The sequence below is a fragment of the Typopeltis vanoorti genome, chromosome 23 (assembly GCF_054136105.1).
Source record: "Typopeltis vanoorti isolate ZY-2024b chromosome 23, IOZ_Tvanoo_1.0, whole genome shotgun sequence".
NCBI classification, from domain to species: Eukaryota; Metazoa; Arthropoda; class Arachnida; order Uropygi; family Thelyphonidae; genus Typopeltis; species Typopeltis vanoorti.
Window position 1 is genome coordinate 15,877,701 of NC_143571.1, and position 15,162 is coordinate 15,892,862.

Genomic DNA, 15,162 nt, shown 5'->3' on the forward strand with positions numbered 1-15,162 from the left:
TCGACTAGTGCTTACATCTTCATATGTTTGTAATTAAAATACTTACAAAAAAAATAATAAAAAGGTGTAGCTTATATTATTTGAATGATATTTACCTTTATTTCGTCCTGATTATCACATGCTCGCTCAAGACATGTGTGATCATAATAATCTATAATCCCAGTCCATTGACCGAAAAATGAATCAAATCCTCTATAAGTTGGTGTGTATTCCTTTTTGTAAAATCCGAGATGCCACTGAAATTAACGGCATATTAAACTCAGAAAAATTTTAGCATTGGCTGAATATATTTATTCATTATATTTATATTTATATTAACATTTAAAATGCATTTTAAAATATATATATTGGTTTCGATTTACAACATTTTAATATTATAATTTGACCACAAACACATATTAATAACTGATAAAATTATAAAACCGAATTATAAAATCTTCTCATTGAAGGTTTTTAAAATTCATTTGAATACATAATATTTAATTGAACATATCTTAGCATATATTCTTTTCCTGCATATATGGCATATTTATTATCAATACGCTATATGAATAATTAAATAAAACAAGTTTTTCAAAATCAGTATTAATAAATTACTTCATTTGATTACAAAAAATATTTACCATAATTTTCTGGCCTATTAGAAGCATTTTTAACGGGAAAAATGTCCTATTCTATAAAATTTAATTAAATAAGAACACTCATTAAATAATTATTATATAAAGAGAAAACATACCTTTCCAACTCCATGTGTAGCATAGCCTTTCTCCTTTAAAAATTGTGGCAGAATTTTGAATTCAAGGGGTAGTCCCGATGGTTCTGCAGATCTTAATACACGATGGTGAAGTCCTTTAGGAAACAAAGACAAGAATTCAATTATATTTAAGTTCATCAACAAATACTGAACTCGGCTAGCAAAATAAGATATAAAGCGGAAAATAGAAATTTGCATTAAAATAAAACAACAGCGCTCATAATGGGAATCCCGGACAGTGTAATGAATTGAAATGGGTCTAAACTGCCATTCGAGTTCAAACAGATGTTAGTAAAATAAAGGAATAAATTTTATAACGCGTTTTTATTAACCAAAGGAATGAAAACCTGCATTTCTGACACTTTCTTCTTTTCTGAGCCAGAGAACCAGTTGCAAAACTACTTTGAAATGTTGCTCTACTCATCGGCTGTAATGGAACTAAAAAGAAAAAAAAAATTATGTTAAGTATTTAGCACAATCCCTTTCGAAAACTAGGATAATGAATAATTTCCAAGTAATCCTCAAATATTAACTTGGACTGATTAGTTGCTTTTATCCATTTTAACTACTCAATATCTTCATGTTACGAATCTTTACGTTGTCCAAATTTTATCATCAACGTGATTTGCGCAGGTCTACGATCAGCCACGTGCGTGATTACAGCAGGTCCACACTATACCATATACATGATTTCAATATCATATAGAATAGCTAATCCTTATATTCATAATCTGCTAGCTATTAATTGCGTGTGCCCTCGGGATGGTTTGGAAGTTATGTGTTTACTTTATTAAAAAAAAAATCAGCTAACGCCTTTTTATTCCCGTATATAGGGAGTAGGCAAGGCCATTTAGCGCTATCTAACTTTTGGAGAGTGAGTAGTTCAATCTCCACTGGTACCCGTTCAGACATAGCTGGCCTTGGGCCAACTATCTCTGATTGGGCACCAGTGGAGATTCACTAGTCACCCAGTGAATCTCTATTTATCACTAATTAACAGGCATGCAGTGAAGAGAAACGGCTGAACAAGTGCCGCCATCTCGTGGTCCCTAACCCTAACACTCATATTTAATGTCTGAAATAATGTGGGTTCTATGGTCGATTTTCTTGCGTTTACGGGACGAAAAACCCGAGTTTCCGGGAGAACCCCCCCCCCGTGCCAGAGATCGACTAACTCGGGAACCGATCGAAAAAAAGCTTTGAAAAATTTCTTCTAGTCACCGACTAGCTTCGAAACCAAGAAGTCTTCCTTCATGCTGTTAAGTGCTGTGGTGTGCAAACGCCACATCCACTGAGTTACACTGACTTTATTTTTAATAAAATAAAAATCTAAGGAAAACCTTCACTTTCATAAGACCGACTAATGTCGGCCTGGTTAGTTGAGTGGTTAGCGTATCCGCTCTCTCGTCGAAAGGCTGTGGGTTCAAATCCCGCCATGGGCATGGATGTTTTGTGATTGTCTGTGAAAATACTAGTAGTAGTGGTGGGAGGTAGATGGCGTTGGTGTAGATGATGATGGTAGTTGTGGTTCGTGGATAGAGTGGTGGAGACAGAAAGTTGTAGAGTAGTTGCCCACCGTCGATGAGTCTTTGGATTCCCTGGAGGTATCACATAATAATAATTCACTTTTAGTTAAAAAAATCTTCAAAAATTCCTGGAATCTTAGACGGAATTTGAACGAAGGCTTTCTAACTGAAGGGCAAAATATCAGGTTGTCCCCGCAACTGAATTTATCAACTATCTGTGGCGAAACTGCGAAATTTAATTAATACTAAATTAATTTAATTTAATTAATTTACTATTACATGGTTACTTTCATATGAAATGTTGTATGAAATTAATTGGGATTTTTAACCATCATACATTCTTATAGACCCGTTTATAAGAATATGCAGTGAAGACTGCGTGGCCTTCGTATTCATGCCTTGCACCCCCCCCCATCAGTTTCATGTGCCCTTCCAAAACAAGTAAAAATGAAATTTACTATAAAAATTGGCATGCAAATGAGTTATGTACAGTGCTTGGAAAGAAGTCAACGGACACCCCAATATATATATATATATATATATATATATATATATATATATATATATATATATATATATATATATATATATATATATATATATATATATCGTGCCATGTAACAAGTCACGTGTTTGTAGTCTATAAATTGGAGGAACATCATAGTCCCAAGTCAGTGCAACTGTTTCCGGATGAAATGGCTGCGAGAAGGAACTGATTGAGTTTGAAAGAGGGTTGTGCTAGGATGACATGTTGCAGACCTATCTATTCAGCAAATTGTTGACAAATCAGCCAATCCCAGGTCAACAGTCAGTGATACCATTCTGAGATTGAAGTGTAGGAGTCAACTGCAAGTGCTACCCCTCAGTGAACAATGCATCACGCTCACCGAAACTTGACCGTAGGGTGCTACAAATGATAACATGTAAAAACCACCATTTATAGGCCAACATATTGAATCATTCCAAGAATCGACTGGACACGAAACTTCACAAAAACATTCAGAATCGAGGCGCACAACATGGATTTCCATGATAGGACCACAATATGTAAGTCCCACATTACCCAAACCAACATGCAGCGTTGCCTTCACTGGTAGAGTGAAGAAAAGAGCATGTAGAGTGGGATGAAAACCTTGAAAAGCTGTTACGGATTGACGATACATCTTCTACAGAAGAGATGAATAGTGGTGTATGCCCGGTGAACGTCCCTACCAGACTGCGTAACTCCAACTATGAAATTCAGACGTGGCGGTGTAATGGTATGCTCCTGTTTTTCCTAGTTTTGCCTCGGACCTCCATTTGTGGTATTCCAAGAACACTAAACACCAGGAAGTGTCTGAACATTCTGGACGATGCAATGCTTCCTAATTTGTGGTGTTTCTACTGAAATGACCATTGTCTCTTTCAGCAAGACAATGTACTGTGTCATAAGTCTGCTGCTATAACCGCGGTTTGTGAACTTGAACGTCACCATACTTGACTGGCCAGCCACTGCACCCTGAGTTCAACCCTATTCAAAATCTTTGGGATGAACTGGAGCATCGGGTGAGGTCATAGGAAGTCCTCATCACAACAGCTCAGGACCTGATTACATGCCTATAAGAAGAATGATCCAAAATTCCCATTGACCGTTATCGTATGCTGGTGAAAAGTATGCTCAGTAGGATTGCTATATATATAGTCGGCTTTTTATAGGAAACATTGCCAGCGAATTTGTATTTTACAAATATATTTAAATGTTTATATCTACATTCTAAAACAGCCGATAGTTTGTGGGAGTGAATTTTTTAACCACAAAATTCGATTCCACTTAACCCAAGTTGTTTACAAACATAAATAACTCTCCTTTATGGCCTCTGTTACTCAGATAACAGACCTTCTTAGTGAATAGAAGATAACAGTTTTAGAGACAAGACAATTCAAAGACAATTTTTTTTTTCAAACTTTTCTGCAGTCTCATGACCAGAAGAACAGAACAGTTAAAATCAAATTTACAAAACAACGATGTGATACGCGTACAGAAGAAATACTTGATCTCAGCTATCATTTGGTTCAATAGGAAGGGGGGAAATTTTTGATTTATAACGGAAGTAATAACAAATTCTATGATGCCATGGAATTATCTGTTAATTTACGTGCGTTCCTTTGGCCAGTTTACTATTTTGTAGGATGAAAAAGTCTGAAAAACACTGTGAGACCGACTAATTGACCTTCGAATAGGAAAAAAGTGAGTAGTAACGCATCCTGACTGTGAAAATTTAATTTCAATATTTTTATATTCTGCTTCTTTTTTATCCTAGTAATATGCACTGATAATTATCGTGAATCTAGGTAAAAATCATGCTAGAAATTATTTCATAAGTTTATTCGTTTAACTTTTATTTTTTATATTATACCTTTTGACTTATGTTTCTATATGCTCTCTCATAGATCTTCTTGTACACATTATACTTTCTTAACTCTCCAGTCTGCCCACACCAAATACCCCCTCAAACCATTTCCCTGTCACCCACTGCACTAAAAATATTGCTTAAAAATAAAATTAAATATTTGTGATACAATATTATAGCTGACTCTAAATACCGATAAAATGTAAAATGAAAAATAATTCTGATTAATTCGAGACTTTATTTATTTAGTGGATCGTCTCATTGAAACTGACCAATCTATGTACATAAAACTGAATACAAGGCTGAAATGCAATAATAATAATAATAATAATAATAATAATAATAATAATAATAATAATAATAATAATAATAATAATAAACTTTCATCGGTCTGTCTTGATAATTATGTTAACCTACGTAGATTGCGCACTACTTAATACAATATTACAATAGGATGGCAACCTACCTAGTCGAATTGGATATTTTCCGGTCATAAGCGCTGCTCGAGAGGGAGTGCACGTGTGCAAGGTGTAATAGTTGTTCAGTAATATACCATCTGCTGCTAATGCATCTATATTTGGTGTGGGAATTTCTGGAGACCCATGAAAGCTGACATCATTCCATCCCTGAAATTTTCAAACACAACAACAACAAAAACATAAAATACATTTTCATAACTCTTTATGTATATATATATATATATATATATATATATATATATATATATACATGTATATATACATGTATATATATATATATATATATATATATATATATATATATATATATATATATATATATATATATATATACATGTATATATATATATATATATGTATATATATATATATATATATATATATATATATATGTATATATATATACATGTATATATATATATATATGTGTGTATATATATATATATATATATATATATATATATATATATATATATATATATATATATATATATATATATATATATATATATATATATATACGAGAGAGAGAGAGACTTGGCTTATTTTACCATTTTGATAAAAAATATTAAAAATAAAACTTCAATAACAAAAAACTAATGTCAAAGAAAAAGTGCAAGCATTTCATCTGCGGAGAAATTCGTTTTCAACTGACTTCACTTCCTTCAGCAAAGAAACGACAGCGCAACACCACTGCACTAAAAGCCATAAACCATATCAATCCGGTATATACACCAAGCAGTTTATAGTCAATATTTTTTTTATTTGACTCCGCCTACCAAAGATTGCAAACCTACAGTACATGAATACTGTGAGTGGGCTAATATTTTTAATTTTTTAATATTTATTCATTTATTACATAATCCGGAAAGCCTGATCTAGAGACCAAGCTTGGAACATTTCTGAAGCCACTTCAGACCTCCAGTAAGCAGACTGTGGTCTCACACCGAGCGACGAGATTCATTTCCCCCATATAAAGACATTCACAAAGATCCATGCCAGTTGTGTGTGTGGGGGGGAATTCCTAACTAGCAATCTGTTCGTTGGAGAATGGGTACATTATTTTCTTGACATGGTTGGCCAAGGATAGGGAAAGAAAGAAATACTGAAAAGATACGGAAAAATAATTAACATTGCAGAAAATAAAGCCGGGTTTCGCATCATCTAAAAAATACTTGACGCCTTGAACTCAATTAGATACGCTCTATATATTCAAGCAAGAAGCAGTCTTTATTACAGCATTCTTCACTGACAGAATGCTGTATCCCAACACGTGATTATTCCGTGAATTCTCATTCTATGAACTAAATTCTGCAGAAGTACTAAAAGTACATTTTACACCTGATGTCTGAAATATATGAAAATTGAAAACTTGTGATAATGTACTCATTAGCATAATTTTTCCTTCCTTATGTCTCATTTCCATTTAGATCAGAATTATGTCATCTAGCTCAGATACCTTCTCTTTTATTTATATCTTTTTCTTTTTCTTTTTAAATATTTTAATTTTCATCTCGCATCTTAGTTGTTTTAATTTTCGTAATTAGTATTTTGTTCGCCTCTACACTGTGTCCCATAAAAGGTTGTAAATCAACAGCACAATTAATGTCTTACTCAGACATTCCATCCAAAAATCCTGCTCTAGCTTATTTATTCTGGGCTGTATATTTCCATGTTACGATCAGACCTGTGGTATCAAACGAAAAGGAAATCAAAAAGAAAAACTTCTTTTAAAAATTCGGAAATCTACAAGGAAAAATATCATTGTTATGGGTGTTATTGGTATGACTCGTTTCCCTGTCGATTTTCAAAGTATATTCTTGCGAAAATGTATCAACATTTTCATATTTATACCGTAAGGGTCGAACAACTAAAATCGTTTGGTTACGGCATTGATGATGAATATAAAATTATCAGTATCTTTACAGTATGTTTTGGAAAGATTAATAGACTATAACAGTATTTTAAAAGCCTTAAATTATATTTTTCGTCCATCGATAAATATCCGACCATATTAACTTAAAAAAAAAAAAACCGCTTTCGCTTTTCATCTATAATAGTTCACAGAACTGAAAGACAAAATGAATCGGCTTTTGAAGTAAGCGCTGAGAAAAATAATATTCTTTTTAAAGATACATTCTTCTGAAAAGTATATGAGATAAGAAGGTGACAGTTTTTAAAGCCACCATAGCAAAATTCCAAGAAACAGAAACTGCTAGACTTCAGATGCTACAAACGGGAAATTTTGAGGTATTTTACTTTAAATTTCACTTCATTATTATTAAAACCCGATGCCAATGGAATTTTTTATCTACTATTTGCTAATTTATCCTTTAATTACTTATTATTACTTAAGTACGTAATTAGCTGATACAAACATAATTACATAAAAAAATAGTAAAATGCGTTCCTATTTGCATTAACGATTTTTGTAGTAAAAATAATAAATTGTAGGGGAGTATATGAGGAAATCATGCACTATTACCTGCTTTCCTATCTTATGGGCACCCTATATTTAAGGGTTATATTATATGGTGCCCATAAGATGATTCATGGTTTCACATTTAATTCGTTCCATTCTGTAGTACTTTATTGTATTGTTTTCATGCAGAAATTCTCTAAATTACTGAGTATTAATTTTTCTGAGTTTCGATCTCTTTCTTTACAACTGGCCACTCAATACGCAAATAGCAATAAAGGCGATAGAAGAAACAGTACCAGAAGAAGAGAAGATCAAGAAGAAATGTTGAAAATAAGATGGGATACATCGGAACAAATAGAGGAGGAATATAGAATAAAGTGTAATGAGGTGAAAGAAGCAGTCAGAATGGATAAGATGAAATGGTTAGAAGCCCAATGCAATAATATAGAACAGTACTATGGAGAACATAAAACAAGGGAGTATACAAAATGATTAGAATCATTAATAGAAAGTGGCAACCAAAACAGACCAAAATTAAAGATGAAAAAGGCAAAGTATTGATGAATAAAGAAAAGATTGTACAGCGGCAAGATACTGTAGTGAGTTGCATGAAGAAAAATAGATTTAGATAGAGTTGGGAAACTTACTGAAGAATTGAAGCAGATATCACCACCAGGTAATGAATATGATATGGACATTTTAAGATGAGAAGTAAAAAAAGCAATTGGATGGCTAAAACACAAGAGTCCTGGTAACGATAACATCACTGGAGAAATTATTAAATATGGTGGGGAAAGTATGGTTACAGAAATGCACCAACTATGTAATATGGTATGGAAAGAAGGGAAAATGTTAGAGGAGTGGGTGAAATCAATATTAGTAACATTATACAAGAAAGGAAATAAGCTAGAATGTAAAAATTATAGAACAATTGCCTTGACAAGTCACCTTGGTAAAGTGATGATGATGATATTGACAGAAAGATTGAGAATACATTTGGAAGCATACCTTGCAGACAAGTAAGCAGGATTTAGGAAGGATAGAATTACAATTCAACAGATTTTGACAATTCGGTTAATAGCAGAGAAAGCTAGGAGAAAAATCAAAAACATATATACTTGCTTTGTTGATTTTCAGAAGGCATTTGACAGTATTGACCAGAAAGTGACATTAACAGTTCTTGAATCCTATGGAATTGATAGAAATCTAATATCTATATTAAGAGAAGTTTATCAGAATGCAGTTACAGCAGTCAGAATAGGTGATGATTTGGGGAAATGGTTTAGAACAAGGAGAGGTACTAGACAGTGCGACCCAATATCACCAATTTTCATTAGAAAGAGCAATGGACAAAATGAAGAAAGATGCAAATGGAATATCTGTGCACGGGATGAGAATTAACAATCTGAGATTTGCAAATGGCATTGTTATTATTGAAGAAGACGAAAGAGAACTACAAAACACTGAAACTCTTAAATGAGGAAGGGAAGAGATTTGGACTTGTTATGAACTTGGAAAAAACGAGAAGACAATGGTATTTTGGTGAGAAGAACAGGAAAAAAAAGATACAAGTGGATGGAATTGATATAGAAAATGTAGAACAATTCACATATTTGGGAAGTAAAATGATGTATGATTTGGACTGTAAAAAAGAAACAAAGATCAGGATTGCAAAGGGAATAACAAATCTGAAAGTGCCATCGATAACATCTCGAAAAGTAAAGTGATCAGCCTGCAAACAAAACTAAGAGTACCGGAAACATTCATCTTTAGCGGTGTACTGTATGGATCTGAAACATGGGTAATAAACAAGGAATCAAGAAAAACAATTTTGGTATTTGAAAGAACTTGTTACATGAATTAAAATTAAAAGAAACATACGTATTAACCACAGTGAAAATTATTTAATTGTAAATATTTCATCCTAAGTATCTTAGGACATCATCAGTACAGTAGTTTAAACAATAATAGGAATAACATACAGTTAGGGCGCATGGTTACAATAGAATCGCATTAAACGTGCGTAACGTGTTACAGAAGTAAAAAAATAAATAAATAATAATAATAATAAAAAAATTAAAAATAATATTAAAAAATAATAATTATTATTATTATTTAACACAATTTTGTATGACAGTTTCCCATACTTTAGGAATAGTAAGAACGTCGTTGCGGTTTAAATTTAGTCTGTATAGTAGGGCTTCAGAACTTTCTTTGTATAAACGTTCATGTTTATATAAAGATCTATGTAAAAGTATAGGCTTTTCCCAGTGGATCCTATGGCTTGGATTTTCAATTCCGTGTTGAGAGAGGCCAGATTTCTGCGGTTTAAAAAGACGAATGTGGTCTTGATGTTCCGAGATGCGTTTCTGAACAGACCTACCTGTCTGTCCAAAGCAAGACAATCTGCATGAGCATGGAATCTCATAAACGCCAGACAACATCAAAGGTGAGAGTTTGTCCTTTGGAGAAGGTAACAAGTTGTAAATTTGGTTGATAGGTTGATATAATTTTCACTGTGGTTACTACGTGTGTTTCTTTTAATTATTATATCACCACAGGTTTCGTTATTTAAAAACAAATTGTTACAGGAAGATTCTAAGAATAGGATGGGTACAGAAAATCACAAATGAAGAGCTTTATCACAAGATACAACCAAAAGAGAGTCTAATACAGAAGATTATAAAACAGGAACTGCAATTATTTGGACACATCTGTAGAATGAGTGAGGACTGGAAGATAAAGACATTTATGTTTGGTATTATGGATAGTGTAAACAGAAGAGGTAGCCCATACAGAGAATGGATAGATGACATAAAGGACTGGTGTGGAATAGGTGTACAGAAACTGCGACACTGTGCACTGGACAAAAAAAGGTGGAAGAAGATAGTGAAGGAGGCATCGGACACCAACGTGAAGTGAGTCCATGGTTCGTGATGATGATGATGACTCAACACACATCCGATTCTTGTGATTTTATTTTTTTTAATGTAGTGCCCACCCACGAAAGATTGTGAACCTATAGTACTAATGTACTATAGGTTCACAATCTTTAGTACCGTGGGTAGATTTAAAGATTTTAAACATTATATATATATATATATATATATATATATATATATATTGTATTTTAAATATTAATTTTTATATGAAACCCCACTCTAAAAACCAAACATGGAACTTTTCAAGCCACTTTAGACTTCTAATAAGCGGAGTGGTGGTCTCACACGTAAAGACACTCACAAACACGGCAGGATTCAAACTCCGATCCTGGTTCTTGGAGAGTGATGCCCACAAGATTAGATTACGAGATTCTAACCAATCGAGATTATTGGTTTGTGTGTAATGCATTATACGCTTTAATAATTTAATGCACTCTCCAAATATGGAAATTCTCGTAATTCTAGGTAACTTTTATATTCAGAAACTAACAGATTATTTCTCCTCTGGGGAGCTTTTGGTTTCAATAGATAGTACAAGCCAGAAGTGGTAGCACCCCATGCTATAAGTAAAACGAGAAAAATGCTAGACAACTTTTTGGTATCTCGCACTACCGGGAATTCAACACGAGGCAATTCATCGATACCCGTAATGTAAACCGTGGAGATCAAACGTCGTAATTTTTCAAACCAATTCGGACCAGTAATAAGCAGGATGATTTCACATCAGAAGAAGAAAATCATTTGTCATACAAACCTCCATGTCCACAGGTGAGATTTGAACTCACATCTCTAGTATAGAAAAGGGAAATGCTATCCACTCAGCCAGTCGGACCAGACTTCATTTCCCTAGAGAGAATCTGAACTTGTAACAAGGTAATGAAGTTTGTAGTCATTTCATTTTGTAATCAGTAATTAGCCATAATAAAATGTTTTATGTCCTGTCAAGTGTCATCTCCAGCCAGGAGGTTGATGGATCTCTACATCAGATCCATAATATACAGTAGAAAGGTGGCGAGGTTCTAATCTCTTCCATCTCGCAGTTAGTATCATGTCTATAGATATATGGATTCACGAGACTGGTTTGCCTGTTTTTGAAGGCGAAAACCCTGAGATTCCGGAAGAAAACACCCATCTTCTCCATATAAAACCAGATAACTCACCATTTGATTGAAAACACCTGATAAAGGTTCATCACATCATTGATGGGATTCGAACCCTGGTTTTTCCAACAAAAGAGCTCGTCAAAACCAGCTGACTTGGTGAGGCAATTTATACGGTATTGAATAAATTAAATTCTACCCTGATTCCAAATATATTCTTTCATTTCCATTAAGTTACGGTTCTTGTGAAAGCAATCAGTCCATTCAGTCCACTTGACGATCACGGAAGAAATATTATAATATTTAATTGAAAATATTTACGTTTCTTAATCAAGATTTATTTTATAAAAAAATAAAAAAATCATCTAACGCCTTTTTTTTATTCCCGTATACGGGGAGTAGGCGAGGCCATTTAGCCCTATCTAACTTTTGGAGACTGAGTGGGCAGTTCAATCTCCACTGGTACCAATCAGAGATAGATGGCCCAAGGCTATCACTAATTAAGCGGTACGCAGTGAAGAGAGACGGCTCAAATGTGCCGCCATCTCGTGGTCCCTAACCCTAACACAATATATTTATGTCTGAAATAATGTGGGTTCTACGGTCGATTTTCTTGAGTTTACGGGACGAAAAACCCGCTTGCCCGTGCCAGAGATCGACTAACTCGGGAACCGGTCGAAAAAAGACTTAGAAAAATTTCCTCTAGTCACCGACTAGACTCGAAACCAAGTCTTCCTTCGTGCGGCCAAGCGCCGTGGTGTGTAAACGCCACATCCACTGAGCTACACAGGCTCTATGATTTATTTTATATTCATTCTAAAATTTATATACAAAAAATTAAAATTGAATTCACAGCTTCAGTATCTGTCACATAAAATAATTAAACACATTCGCTTACCAAGTCATCAGCCAGTATGAATATTATATGAGGCGGAGAGACTGCTGTCACTCGATACATGCAAATTAGGAATATCCACAATACATATGACATTAGGAAATGATTATTCTGCATAGCCAAGCAATTAACACCTGAAAAACTTTACATAGAACATATTGTGAGTAATATTTGATGTTACTTATACAGGAGAAGGATAGTCATTTATTTAACGTTAGCTATCATGTATAACAACATTGTGAAATCTGTTAAACCAATTTTCGTAATATTATTTTGATGATTATACTGAATACGATAAAGTAATACTGGGAATAGAAAGTAAGTTTTCTTTCTAATATTTTAATATTTAAATTTCTTTCTAAATGAATTTCGAGTAAACTAAACTAAGGAAGAAACGTTCACAGGGAAAATAAATTTTAAAAAAAAATCCTTACATGTACGGATCTCTAATACATTAGTTTATATTTTTCTTTTGTAGAGACTACACTATTCAACAAATTTTGTCTGCAACATGCAGTAAACCATAGTTCTAAAAGTAGACAAATATTAGAAACTTTCCAACAAAAAACATTAATGAAATCAAAGGAGCATTAAAAATAAATAAAGAAAAGTGGTACACATTCAAAAATTGGGAACACGTTAATTATGAAATATTACTTTTAAAATCGAGGAATGTTTCCTACCTCAGAATATGGCGTGACCCTCGTTAATTATCTTCTCAATCTGATAAACTACTTCTACGACTGGTAACGCAAGACTGATTGTGCTACTTCTGTGTTCTGTACATCTATATTTCAAAGAAGTTTATGAAAAATTACTGAATATCTTTTGACTGTCAAATACTACTTAACAGCCAAAAGACATTCAATGATATTTTTAAATTATTAAAATCTAAAAATTAAAATTAACTTTACTTGATATAAAGTTAAATTTTAAATGAATTAAAAAGTTTATACGTCTTAGATACACAATTTCCCTTTAACACCATTTTTTATAATTCTTTTTTTGAACTTACCGTTTTAGCTGGTGCGTGGTGAGCTTCAGTACACTGACGTTTCTTTATGTTTTTCTGCGAAACTGTTATGATGTCAGTTTTACTGCAACCTTGTTTGAAATTATTGCATATCATTGTATACGGAACTTGTCAAACCACTTCAGGCTTTAAAAACTTCTCACACCGAGCAATGAAATTCATCTCTCACCTAAAGACAATCACAAGCATCCGTGCTTGTTGTGGAAATCGTACCGGCAGTGCATTGATTGAAGAGTGGCTATTAACTACTGAGAATTTTCCCAGCAATCTTTTCCCCTTTTTTCAATACACCCTGTAATAGGAGTTCTGATACATCTTTCAGAGAAATGAAAAACTGTTAAAACTATTGCTTACCTTAGAAGACAATGTCAGTGAAAAGATATGAGGGGGAAGGGATATAACACATTAGTGACTGTAGTTAATCAATCGACATTTCACATCATTAGAGATTTATTTATTTACTAGGGGGGGGGGTACGTCCCCCTGGCGCCTACGGGGTCCAACCCCGAGTTCCGGACTGGTAGGCCGGTTCTCCTTGAATTCTGATGGCTCGAATTTTGAATACTTGACATTCAGGGTATCCCCTGAGTTTCAAAAAACGTGACATAAAAAAGGCTTATCATTTTATATATATAGGGTAGATTTATTTATTTATTTATTTTTGTCATGTGGCTTCCACCCAGGAAAGGTTTATTTCTGAACGTATAGTACATTTGCACCGTGGGTAGTTCTAGATTTCTTTATTATTATTATTATTATTATTATTATTAATTTCATATATTTTTGGTATTTTGATTCATATACGCAAACTCTGCTCTAGAGATCAAACATGGAATTTTTCAAGCCACTTCAGGCCTTCAATAAGCAGGGCGGTGGTCTCACACCAGACGATGAAATTCATCTCCCACACTATATTTATTCATTTATTCATATCCTAACACTATATTTACTGTTCGAAAATAGTGTGAATTCTACCATCGATTTTTTTTTAATTCAAGGGACGAAACACTCAAATTTCCGTGGGGGGGGGGGGTTAAAAAAATCGCTTGTCCGTGCCAGAGATAGCCTAACGGGGAAACCAGTCAAAAAAAGGCTTAGTAAAAGTCGGTCTTTCTTCGGGAGTCGGGAGATCTCTCGCTGTTGACGGCACACGCCACTTCTACTGAGCTACATATTTTCATAATTTCATATTACGATATTATGCTAAATTACGATACAGATTTTACTTTCTTTTCTTTTAATTTTTATTGTGTTTACGAGTGAAATAAATATTCGTTTTGAGAAACTAATTTTGTGTTGCCCGATTTTATTGGTGAATGTATTATTCTCCTATAACTTCAAGTATTACTGCATTCGATATTTGTATATTTGCAGGCAAATATGATGTAAGCATGAGGAGGATGGAACTAAAAATATGCCCTTTCATGGAATGAGTGCTTTAGAAATATATGAAGAAGATATAAATCAATAAAACTGGTAATAAATAAAAACGAAATAGAAATATGTAAAAGGATGTTTTACTAGGAGCTGGGCTGTTGAGAATTAAGACTGAAGCAAATACAGTTCTGAGACCAGAAAATTGCGGAGTTCTAGCGGCCGATTTGCCTGTTTTATTAGATGG

The 15,162-nt window shown here is 33.6% G+C and overlaps 1 protein-coding gene across 1 annotated transcript in view; it reads right to left on the reverse strand.

The window, feature by feature from the left end:
* Positions 1 to 15,162, reverse strand: part of LOC150093651 (arylsulfatase B-like) — a 41,288-nt gene that overhangs the window by 23,229 nt on the left and 2,897 nt on the right. Inside the window, exons 2-6 of the mRNA XM_090412594.1 lie at positions 13,192 to 13,295; positions 12,512 to 12,650; positions 5,137 to 5,296; positions 737 to 849; positions 96 to 236 (exon numbers count right to left, since the gene is read on the reverse strand). Of these exons, the coding sequence (XP_090268720.1) occupies positions 96 to 236; positions 737 to 849; positions 5,137 to 5,296; positions 12,512 to 12,625 (528 nt within the window). The 5' untranslated portion in view covers positions 12,626 to 12,650; positions 13,192 to 13,295. The remainder of the gene's footprint in view (positions 1 to 95; positions 237 to 736; positions 850 to 5,136; positions 5,297 to 12,511; positions 12,651 to 13,191; positions 13,296 to 15,162) is intronic.